This window comes from Phoxinus phoxinus (assembly GCF_949152265.1).
Source record: "Phoxinus phoxinus genome assembly, chromosome: 19".
Taxonomy (NCBI): domain Eukaryota; kingdom Metazoa; phylum Chordata; class Actinopteri; order Cypriniformes; family Leuciscidae; genus Phoxinus; species Phoxinus phoxinus.
The window spans coordinates 26,345,272-26,357,340 of record NC_136894.1 but is presented as its reverse complement, the minus strand read 5'-3'; the positions used below and the strand labels follow the sequence as shown (position 1 = coordinate 26,357,340).

Here is a 12,069-nt window from a genome sequence, read left to right as displayed (position 1 = left end):
AGCCAATAAGCAGATGCATGCAGAATCCCATCAAAATCAACCAGATTAAAACGGGCTCCCACAGCTCGTCAGAAAAGACAGTAACAACAGCCGTAAAGACAAATGACTAAAGTCATCAAATGCATCAGAAAATGTCTGCCAACGGGGTGACAAGTACCATGCGCAGGTAGTTCATGAGACTGGTGCCGTGCTGCCAGATGAGTGAGGAAGTGCAACTCAGAGGCTTCACTCCGATCTCCTGACTGCGGTTCAGCTCTCGCACTGCTCCGACCACCACATGAACTGCATCGAACATCAGCGCAGATGACAACTGTAGGTGGAGAGAGAGCATGAATGAAACGAGGCGAGAGATATGCCGAAGCCAAGACAGAAAGATGGTGGAGAAAGAAGAAGAAAAAGAGAATAAAGGAATGTAGAATTGAGAAAGACAGCAAATGAGGTCATTAGGGGGACAAGGAGACTTCACGTCTGTTAGGGGCCCTACAGCAACTGTCTTCCTCCTAAATTATGTTGTGTGGCGCACATCCTATGGACACATTTGAAAAAACCTTCTGGCAGAAATAACATCTCATTATTCCATTGAGTTAGTATTACTATGGTTTACGGGGCTTTTTCTTTTTCCATTTAAGCAAATCTCAGCAAAATCTGGTTTAAATAATGCAGTGGAATGTCAATCAAAATATTGAAATAGGCTCTTGGAATCTTAAAAGCATTTTTAGATGCTAACACAACCAAATAGATCACTGTTACTGATATCTCCTGACAGATGTGGTTTTAATTGTTTGATTTAAAATATGTTAACGAAATAATAACATCTCACACTTAAAGTAACACAACAAGTAAGTCTGCACCCTTTACCTGGATAGGTTGAATTGACCCTGACCCTGAGTAGGCCTAATATATGTGTGAGTTGTAATGTTTCTCATGTATCAATGGCATGAAAGTATTGTAAGCTCACCGCTGGACCAGGGTAGGGACTGAGGTCACAACCTTCCCTCCATGACAGGTTTAGACTTCTAATGAACTCCAGGTAAAACGGATGACTGCTGTTCAACATGGAGAAGCCAACGATATTTGATTGTTCATCTACCACGTCATCCAACCTCAACAGAGGGAAATCCTGAAAGAGAGAGATTGATAGAGAGCTATTTACTTTAAAAGTACTGTGGACATACAATATTGTGGTTTTAGCGCTTAGAAATACTTTAATCACGTTAATTACCATCAAGGAAAAAAGCCCATTCTTGGTATTTAACTGAACACGCTGCCACCGCACTGAAGGCACGCGAATGCCTTTTGATGCGCATGCGCGGAGTCTTTTCCTCATTATTGGAAACAGGCGCGATGTACAACGGTGCCGCGAAAGAAGTGAGTGTTTAACAGTTAAACATAAAAAATACTCCGTTTTTTTTACACAGTGTTTAGTATAAACTGTCTTTTCTGTCTTACAGTTAAAAAGTACTGCGAGGCAGCCTAATTTGGCCGCTGTACCGTCCGTGACAAGGTGAGTTTGACACATAGACAGTATATAAACGGTTTGACATAATGCACTCTAGCACCTTGTTGTCAGCACTGCTTTAACGGTATAAATATTTTAAATGGACAATTTTCAAAAAATAAACGGGGTGTATATATTATTTAACACAAAAGTAGTATTAATATAGTTAAGGTGCTGTAATAGTTATGTGTCAGAATATAGTTTGTTTTATATTTAGGCCTATATCATATGTTCAGAGTCATATTCAGTAGGCTAACTTAATAACTTACTGGTGAAAATATAAGAAAGAACGAAATCATTGAATATTAACCATTTATGGATTCAGACGATTAAAACTACAGCACATTACATCTGGGTAAGTAGTTAGAGGTAATAAAAGTAAAATGTAATGTTGATTTATTTATAATGCCATCACTGCATTTTCCCTGGGTTTTGTTTTGATCTATGCTTATAATGATGTAGTGTGACATCAACTATATAGTGGCCTACACTATACAGCATTTCAATCCTATGAGATTGCAAACTTAAAGATAGGTTTAATACATTTTAAGTCAAATCAAACCACTTTATTTAACAGCAGTAATTTAATTACCGGTACTGATGAACTCATTTGAAAGTTTTGAAAATCTTAGAGAAATGACAGAAAGGACCATGAATGAAACCATTTTTACAGTATAACACTATATTACAATGGAGGCATCATACACAACATCACACGTTTATTGTGATGTGGTAAATTTGTGCTTAACTCAAATGCAATATTTACATATTATTCAGAAAATGTCTACTTTTTTTTTTAATAGCTACATTTGCTTGGCCAGTTTTTTTGCAAATAAATGCTGCTCCCTACGGGTTTGGTAAAACCCTCATCCATAAATAAATAGTAATTTACTGAAGGCAATATTCAACCCAGCTAGAATTCCACTCGACATAAGTGGTGCCCATTGGGAGCGTTCAAGGAAAACATAAAAAAATTGGCTAAAATATCATGGCTTTCACCTTGTCTGCCAAATCAGTCAGCCCTTGTGCTTTCTCACCTATGGGCAAGTGGATGATCCCAAGAGGTACAATATGTTTGTCAATGGTACAGTGAACAAAGACTTTTTCTATAGCTGTGTAGAAGCAGTGGGAAAGCTCTTGGTGGATCCGTCAATTGGTTTTAGATTATTTATCACAAAACATTTGCTTTCTAAATGGCAGCTGAAGGAGGATCTAACTCCGCCTATGAAGACACCCATTCAGTTTTTCTTCCAATATCTCTGCATATATTGTTACTCAAGACTCTAAAACCTTCTGAAGTTCACGTGCATTTCAAGTGAAGCCGTAGAATGTTCTTATGTCATTGACTCCTTCAGCAGCATTACATCCTTTTGATTCCTCTTGAGGATGCTCCTCGTACAGTTTAAAATGGAGGTATGACAGATACCGTGACTGTTTTTGAAGGGCTTGATAATGGCAAGTGTCTTTCATCTTTAGTTTGCTCTCAATTAGATTGCCGACAATGTGAATCTGACAAGACTATGACCTTATTCAAGACGCAGACTTAATTTTAGAGACTGCTACTGAAAGCCATCACTCAACAACAGCCACCAATGAATCTACTATATAACTGCAATATTGCCTTGTGGTTGTCTGCATTTGTCCCCGATCTTGGGAAAAAGCTTGCCAAAGTCAGATTAATAAAAGGCTAAGCCTAAACTTGAATGTTCAAAATGTTTCATAAGGAGAAGAAAAAAAGAATTTAATTACACTTTATAAAATATGTACATCAAAAATTATTTATGATGCCATGACAACCCTTAAAAATGGTGCATTACTAAATTAAAAAAATGACACTAAAATGTAATTCAACTCATCTTCTTTCACACTCCTATTCATGTATCTTTAGACCTTTTTCAGTTGGCATGCTCTTAGCAAAATTGCTGCCTTACTGCAGAGGGAGCTCTGGCTTCCTCCCAAATACAAAAATAAATAAAAATTTCATAAAAAATGCATGTTAAGAAATGTAATCTCTAAACGTTTTACATATTAAATATTTGCCATTTACTGAGGCGTTGTTTGGACAGTCTCAAATCTTATCTCCCACGATTCAATTTGCCTCTCAAGGTCAAATGATTTAGCCTTCCTCACTTTCACCCAGTTCCACAGACAAAGCTTAGGCCTAGTCCCAGACTAAAATGCACGTTTGAGCTGTTTTAACTGAAAGCAACTTGCACTTAATAGTGCCATTGTTTGGTCTCAAGATGCTCATGAGTATGTTTTTTTTCCTAAGGCACGTTTATAAAAGCTACTTAAATGCCCTAATTGAACTAAGGCCTAATCCTGGCTTAATCTAAGCCCTGTCTGTGAAACCAGGCTTTTAACTTGTAACAGTGGTATTAAAATCCTAAACTCACAACAGAAGCATATGCGACCTCAAAACAAGGACATAATCCACCTCATCCACGATGATAATGATAAACGGCATTGATGTGCTGTGAATCTGTGATGAGCTGGTCAATGGCCAGCCCTGCCATCGCTGTTAGTGGATGAAAGTGGGTTAAGGGGAGAAAGGGTAGTGTGTCATTGTTCAAAGTGAAAAAAGGAGGTTGTTTACCATTGTGGTGAGAATATATTTGTAGAAGGCTGATGTCATGCCTAATTCTGAGGCCTAGAGAAAGGGAGAAAGAGCAAGAGAAGAGATATGTTGTATGTCAGAAATCTAATTATAATCATAATTCATTCTACATTTGCACAGTTGAGTCATATCAGGTTTTTATCTCTGTCTGTCGGTCTGTTTCAGTTGTGTTGAACACAATAGTCTGAAAATGTGAATTAAAATCCCATTTAAACCTAGCTAAAAACTAAGCATAAGTATTTAAAAAAAAAGTAAAACAAAGATAAAAATTATGACATAAGATAGTAAATAAATATATATACTGTATATTATACTGTATTTAAAAAAGTACCGGAAAAAATAAAATATTCTTAAATCAGAAAAAAGTCAAATGCAGTCATTTGCATTAGTGGCCTCTGATTTATTGACCCCTAAATAAGCACACATACCTTCTTTAATATTAGTATAGACACTGATGCATTAGCATCAATGATAATAGTTGCAACTTTGTCATCACGGATTTCCTTTAGCAGGGGGGTGGGGTCCAAGTTTTCATCAAGCATTCTGACTGAGAGTGTTTCCCGGGATATGAGGAAGTGACGCACAAGCTCCTCCAATCGCAGCAGGCCTGAGGGTATAGCGTAAAACCCCAAAAATACTTTATACTACGCCTTTATATAAGCATTTTATGAAAACATTCTCAATATACATATTCACAATATATAATACATATATTTGTGAAAAATCAGCAAAGCTCTCATACATATGATAATTCTGTTTGTATATCAGAATGGCCGTTCAGCATAAATGTCACGTCGACACATTAAAATAAATGTCATGTAACCATCTAAAACCTTTTAACAACTTTCATAAACTGTCAGTTGCAGTAAACCTTACCTTACTTTCCACCCTGCTCCTCCATATTAAAGTCAGTGACTATCGAATTAAGTGACTTTGAGAGCCAATAAAGTTAATTCTGTATGTACATAAATTTGTGCTCTAAGCCACCACAAAATCTATATGGTGAATTCATTGATTTTGGACTGCAGTCAACAAGATGCACAGCTAACGATAACAGCAGGGTGAAGTGATGAAGAGTGCTTTCTCACAAAAACAAACAAACATTACCCCACCACTGTGTGGTGGTATCCCTGCTCTGAAACCAATGTGTAGATGAGCATATCCATGCATGCTAATGTGCACAGAGAACTCAAACATGCCTGCACAAACACAACTGCCTGCATCTTAAACAGACAAACACTCTCTTACACTTGAACATGAGCACAGGCTGCAGTAATTATATGGATAAGCATGGGATAAGCGCAGATATGCAAACAGCAGTAAACAGTGGTGCATAAAACTGTAGCACCATTACCCAGACCAAACCAATCAAGTGAGAACATCAACTTGCAGTCAGCATCGTAACAGCTCACATACGTTTCACTCTAGTGCACCAACTACTACTCATTAAGCTTAGTCAACAAAGTAACAAATACAATTAATATTGCTTCTTGTTTGTCTGCATGAATACACAATCCTCAATGCGAAATCATTCAAATCAGAGTGAATATGGACAGCACTAGTCATGCGAAAAACATTGGTGCAGCATTTTTTATATATCAGTTATAATCATCTGACATCACCTGAAAGCCAGGTGTGCTTTTTTTAATTGAGAAAAGTGTGATGTGCCTATATGAAAAGTTAAACGTATTAAATAAGGTAAAATCTTGTACAATGGGGCTAATGGCACACCCTAAGAAAAAGTAGTGCTTTATACTCCCATAGTGTATGATTGCAGAAAAAATATATATGTTTTTATTGAACATTAATTCAAATTTGTTTAAAGTCCCACTGCAGTCAATAACTTTATCCCTTAAATTAAATTAAATTAACTTTGATCACCAAAAATGACATATTTAAAAAATATATCCTGTGATTTTTTTTTTTTATTCCTGCATTAAACTAGCTTGAATGTAAATCTACACCCTTGCTTCATTTACTATACGCGCAATCATCAATATGCAAATGAGTCCCGCCTCCACTCACTCATACAGGCTCGTCTACAAGTCGACAGAATGGTAATGCGTTTTATATCGCCCTCTACGTCGGACACGAGTCATTAAACCCTTTTAAACTTTAAAACAATGCATAGTCTTCACTGTATGAATTAAATTTACATTGATTCTTATTAAAACTACTAAAAACTACAAAAGTTATTCAGTCAAGACAAGAGCAATTTATTGTCTTTGTCTTTTGTTTAACATTAATAACACTGACAGCAGCTTTAAGACCGAATGCATAGATCTAATATAATGGCACTCACCCAATTTCTTTCACAACTGTTTATTCACTGAAGACATAACTGACTGTAAATACTCACCAAGACGGACATTTTGACAAATGTTTGTGTATGTTTGACCGTTTAGGCGTGCATCTGAAACCCCAAGTGTTCTTTGCTCGACCGTCTTCCGCTCCATCTCGCCGCTCCCACAGAAAGAGTGTGGGGATTAGACTCTTTCGCAGTTTAATGGGCTTTAATAACTCTTTTTAATATAAAGCCTGTCCCGCAGTAGACTGCATTTTACGACATTCACGTTACATGGTTTGACTGATTTGGACGTTAAGTTTACACTATTAAAGAGGGGTGAAAGCACACCCCTTTAAAGGAAAGGAATGGCATGCAGCACAATGATCATTTTATCTTGATTATCATGTTTTCATAATCTTTGGAAGCCAAATTGAAAGTGAAACTAAAATTTGATTCATCGCACATCCCTACTGCTGTTGAATTGTTTTTCAAATGCATCACCATGCACGAAAGACACATGATAGTGACGCATGATATAATTTGGCCAGTCAGCACAGCCATCTAGTAGGCAGTCATTGCTGTATTTTAATATTATTATGAGGACATAAAAGATCACAATCTCTACGATTCACTTTAAAAGTTGGACGTGGATGAAAATCGTCAGATCGCCCACCCCTACTTTAGCCTTTTACCCCAAATACCATACTTTCACATTCTTCAGTTTTTGAAAAACTGTTGCTTTAATTACTTTGAACAAAACTAAAAATCATTAACAAGTCCCTTGTCTCAAAATATAGACATTCATTTTATCGATTCTCATTTGCTACATAAATCTACAACATAAAAAATAAAAAATAAACACATAAAATGTTAGGTCAAATTAGTGCTGAGTCAGCTTTACGTGCTGTCGGCGATCTCGTCAAGGATCAGCCAAATTTTCATGTGTATCATCAAAAATGCGGTTGTTTAGAAAAGTGCTGAGGTGGATTTTTTTGCCATCTGGTTTAAAAGAGAATAAAGTAAAATGCTCCTTTTACCCCCATGCGCCTTTAGCCCCGTTTGACCTTTGGTACTTTGGCCTTCATGCTACTTTTATTTGTAGGGACAGTGGGATATAGAACGAGATAGGTGATCAGGAAATATAAATTGTTCATTTTAAAATGTTAAATCCAGATTTGAACTTGCACTACTGTATGAACAAATGCATGTGTGCTAACTGCTATGCCACAGCAAAACATTTTTACTGAATATAATGTCATTATGGTCATCATGCAGAAAAAAAATATCCATAAGAATAAAGCTAATGAAAGGTTTAATCTTATAAAAATATGTAATTTGCTGAAGCAGTGGCATCGGCGTTAATAACGTAATATAATAGGCACCAAGCCTAAGGATAATGCACTTATGTTAAAAATAAAATGAATTGCATTGTGAATCGGCTACTGTGAAATGAATTGGAAAAGGTGCTGTGAACAATGAACAATTCAGCTTGATCTATAACAGCTGGATGAAAGAATGGGCAGTTCATAGTTGATGGTGCCAACACTTTCCCTGCAGACTTACACTCTGCTTTGGCACAGATCAGGCTGGCCGTCGGGTAACTGAAAGAGTGCAGAATGGCACCGATGGCCAAGCTTAAATCCTCGTTGCTAGGATACAGCGTCACTGAGGCAAAGCGCAGATATGGCAAGCGTGGAGTCTCCTCTGGACCGATCTTGATGTGAGGGATCTGGGAAGAACGGACAAAAATAAAGAGGACAATTTAGAAGAATAGATTGCGTGATTGACCCACACAGGTTTTTCATTGGCTGATGCCAATATCTAAAGCAGCGGTTTTCAATCTTGCTCCTGGGTACCCACAGCACTGCACATTTTTTTTATGTCTCCCTTATTTATCGCACCTGATTCAAATCATTTGCTCGTTAGAAAGGAGCTCCATGAGGTAAGGGTGTATTCATGCCTTGTTGTCGGAATTACCGTAATTATGAGATTACCACTTGAAAAAAGTGTTCACGTCCCCGTAGAACTCATAACTACAACTTTTCTGAGTGCTCCGACTAGTACCATGTGACCACTGTACCACCTGACCGCTGCAGATTTATTCTGCTGTTGGTAGTGTTGCTATAGAAACGCATAATTCTGAGTACGGGCAGCTCCGAGTAGAAAGTCACGTCACAGGTTTTTAATTATGGTAATTACGACATGCCGTGAATGTAGCATAAACTGAGAATGTCAGATAAGAGAGACATATAAAATGTGCAGAACTTTCTATTCATCAAAGAAATTAAGGAATAATAATATCACATGAATCTTGCGCACCGAATAAGCATATTAGAACGATTTCTGAAGGTAGTAATGACTGCTGAAAATTGTACTTTGCATTAAATTAAATTAAATGGTCATATTTTTGATCAGATTAATGCAGCTTTGTTGAGCAAGAGACAGCTTTCAAAAACATTCAAAAAATGTACAGACCCCAAACTTTTGAACGATAATGGTGAGATGTGTATATATACTACCAAAGATTTACATTTTCACAATGAAATGTCTTTTTGAAAGTAATAATTTTATATAAAAATAAAAAAAGTAAACTCACAAATGATTATTTCTATGGCATTTCACTTGCAGCAATGAGAATATAGTTGTACGCTATTCAGAATTGAACTGAGAATGCCTTGTAAATTCCAATTCAGTTCCAACATTTAAATTGAGGTAGCAGACAGAATGTTGAATTGCAAAATTAACTTTATTTTTTTTATTTTTTTTTATCTTGACAGTTAAAAATGTTTTAAAGCCTTGAAGTGTTTATTGGCCGTACAGACAGAGCGATAGAACGACAGATAAACTATTGGATGATTGTCTCCTTTTTCTTTAAAGTGCTATCTAAAAAGCCAGCTTTGTTTAATTTATTTTTTATTTAGTAATTTCCAGGTTTAAATTATATTGAAAATCTGGGATTGAAAATGCAGACCACACTGTGTATAGATAAAATACAATTTAATGATAGTAAATTAGGTGTACACAAAATGACTGAAATGAAAAGCACGTTCATTTTACGCAGTATTAAATTGTTAATTGGCTGAGTGGGCACCAAAACGGCCAGATATCGGCCAATTAATCATCCTGGCTGATATATCATTCTCTCTAACCGTAAGGAAGGAAGAAGAGAGAGAAATATGTGAAATTAGGTCAGAGGGAGAGATGCTTTTCAAGCAGCAAAGCAAAGGCACACAGGAAATAATGGCCTGTGGCTGAGGAGCAGTGTAAATTTATCATCTCAGGAAATGCTCTCACAGACACATACGCAAATGCACTTCCTTACATTCTCACCTCTTTTTCCCCACATATATGACTGACAGTGGATCCAGAAGCAGGACTAGAGGCAGGACCAATGACAGAGACCACTCCCTTTGGCAAGATCTGACACACTTGGAGGGGTAAAGATATATTATTAGAAAGAGACAGATAAATAGAGCTACCATGAGAGAGCTAGAGAGCAGGGTGATAGAGCAAGACAGTGACTGAATGAGAGAGGGACAGGGTTGAGAGAGAGAGACAGACATTTGCAGTGAGCAGAGAAAAAGCCAACATCTTGGATGGCGTCCAGTTCTGTGTCCTGTTCCTGGATGATATATCAAATTAGGAGTCAATGCAAAGCTCTTTTTGATTAATTACATCAATAAGCACAACACAGATTTATGCTCTGCCTACAGGAGATTGCTGCTCTAATTCTACAGAAGAACGAGGAGGAGAGAGAGAGAGCACAGGGTGTATATTTAGATGAAAAGATTTTTTTCTTGCTTGCTTTTGAACTGTTGCATTGAAATGTTCAGGGCACTGTGCATGTGTGACAAGGGTATGTAATTCATTTTGCGACAAATGAAAATCTTTTATCCTCCTGTTATATTCACATGCGGTGAGTGTGTGTTATCAGTCCATTTCAGTCCAATGGTTAAAGTGAACCTTTTTTTTCCCTTTTTATTCTTGGTCTTATTGTGCACAATTCAGCAGCCCACATTATTCTGAAGAGAGAATAAACATGTCTTTCATCAACTTGAAAATACTCCACTGAAAATATTGTTAACCAGCAGCAAATGACTTACAAAAATATTAAAGAGAAAAATTGTAGACTACTTGCCATGAGTTAATAATTTTTTTGGTTAACAATAATGGTATAATGTAATATAATATATCAATACTTTAAAAAAAGAAATCACTCAAACTTGACCTTTAACTTTCCATTCAAAAAGCATCCTGTAAACTCTTTTTATAATCCAATACATTTCTAATGAAGATTGAAGAAAGATTAAAGAAAGAAATAAAATTAGACTACGGTTCTTGGTAATTCAGCACTAAACCTTGCCAATAGTTATTTTGATTCTGATAATAGAACTATTCGATTAATCGTTGAAAGATCGCAATCTCTATTCAAACACCCACGCAATCTTATTCCCAAATGACAAATGATTCGGCCAATAATTTGAGAGATTCGTTCAAAAACACTGATTCATCCAGTAATGAAACAAGTTAAGCCTTTATGAGTCATTGAATCATTCATTCATTTAGACCGATTTACAAAAAATTATAACAATTAAATCTAATTGTAATTTAAAAAAAATAAACTGCAGCAATTGGAACATTTTGTCAGAACCTCTATTAAATCACATGTTATTTTGTTAAGTTGTGTATTTTGAATAGTGGGAAAACATGATCTCCATTAAAAAAATAATAATTTTGTTGTTCTTTTCAATTTATCCAGAATTGTGCAGGTCTATCTGATAATATAATAAAAATGAATAAAAAATATATAATCTCAGGTGACTTTCATTCAAAACGCCCATTTTTCATAATCCAATCAAATTCGAATAAAAACATGCCCGACCCTATAATTTGTTCTTGTTGAATTTTCATTCAAGATGTTGAAGTTTTAGTCAAAATTCTTCACATTACAGAAGTAAAACTGTGAATGAGGTTTCATGTGACTACCAGTGTGTCTGTAGTCATTTAGTTAGACTCACTTGTGTCTGTAGTCTCGTATTGAGAGTCTCTCTGCAGCTCAAAGATGTCGACCTCCACGCGGGCTCGTGACGAACCCTCCATCGCACTGTTGATGTTCTCTCGGGCCAGAGCCAATGCCAACCGCTCTCCTCGTCCACATGCTGACTGATCATCTAATATAGCAGCTGAAGAGGGACAAAAAAAACCCTGTGTTTTGTTTCCTGCTCTGGAAATTAATTGAGTTTTTGATGTTGAGGATTGAAGTTTCATTTGTTATTGCAAGAAGATGGAGTTACTCATCTAGATTGAACAGAAACAAGTTTGCAATGAATGTCGCATGTTGTGATGTGAACTGATTAGATTGTGCTATTGAGCGCATTTCATTTGGAGGCTTTCCAGAGATTAATTGATGCTTTATTGTTCGCAATAATCAAGATGAACATGCTGATGCTTGAAGCAATCAGTCACATGCTGTGAAGTAACAGCCTAGTACAAACGACTTTGAAAAAGGCTCCTGCTTGAATCCGATAATATTGCTCAATTTCGCCTGAACTCTGCTCTAAAGTCAGTGGTTTAATCTAATGGTTTAATTTTAGTTTTTTTTATAAATCGACCAAAATAACAAACAAAGAAAACCAATCCCAGCATATCTCAGATTATCGTTTCACA

General features: G+C 36.4%; 1 protein-coding gene and 1 long non-coding RNA gene across 4 annotated transcripts in view; one reads left to right on the top strand and one right to left on the bottom strand.

Moving 5' to 3' along the window:
* The window catches only part of LOC306986486 (glutamate receptor ionotropic, kainate 5), a 40,252-nt gene that overhangs the window by 27,433 nt on the left and 750 nt on the right, over nt 1-12,069 (bottom strand). For 2 of the 3 annotated variants that reach the window (XM_079589782.1, XM_079589781.1), the window contains exons 2-8: nt 11,421-11,585; nt 9,733-9,830; nt 7,966-8,131; nt 4,544-4,722; nt 4,095-4,148; nt 959-1,120; nt 158-310 (exon numbers count right to left, since the gene is read on the bottom strand). In XM_079589782.1, coding sequence (XP_079445908.1) covers nt 158-310; nt 959-1,120; nt 4,095-4,148; nt 4,544-4,722; nt 7,966-8,131; nt 9,733-9,830; nt 11,421-11,585 — 977 coding nt within the window. Of the gene's footprint in view, nt 1-157; nt 311-958; nt 1,121-1,222; nt 1,333-4,094; nt 4,149-4,543; nt 4,723-7,965; nt 8,132-9,732; nt 9,831-11,420; nt 11,586-12,069 lie in introns of those variants that run through there. The other variant, XM_079589783.1, reaches the window with a different exon arrangement.
* LOC306986488 overlaps nt 1,000-12,069 on the top strand; it is a 72,919-nt gene continuing 61,849 nt past the window's right edge. The window contains exons 1-2 of the long non-coding RNA XR_013794983.1: nt 1,000-1,368; nt 1,452-1,504. This is a non-coding gene — a long non-coding RNA (uncharacterized lncRNA). The remainder of the gene's footprint in view (nt 1,369-1,451; nt 1,505-12,069) is intronic.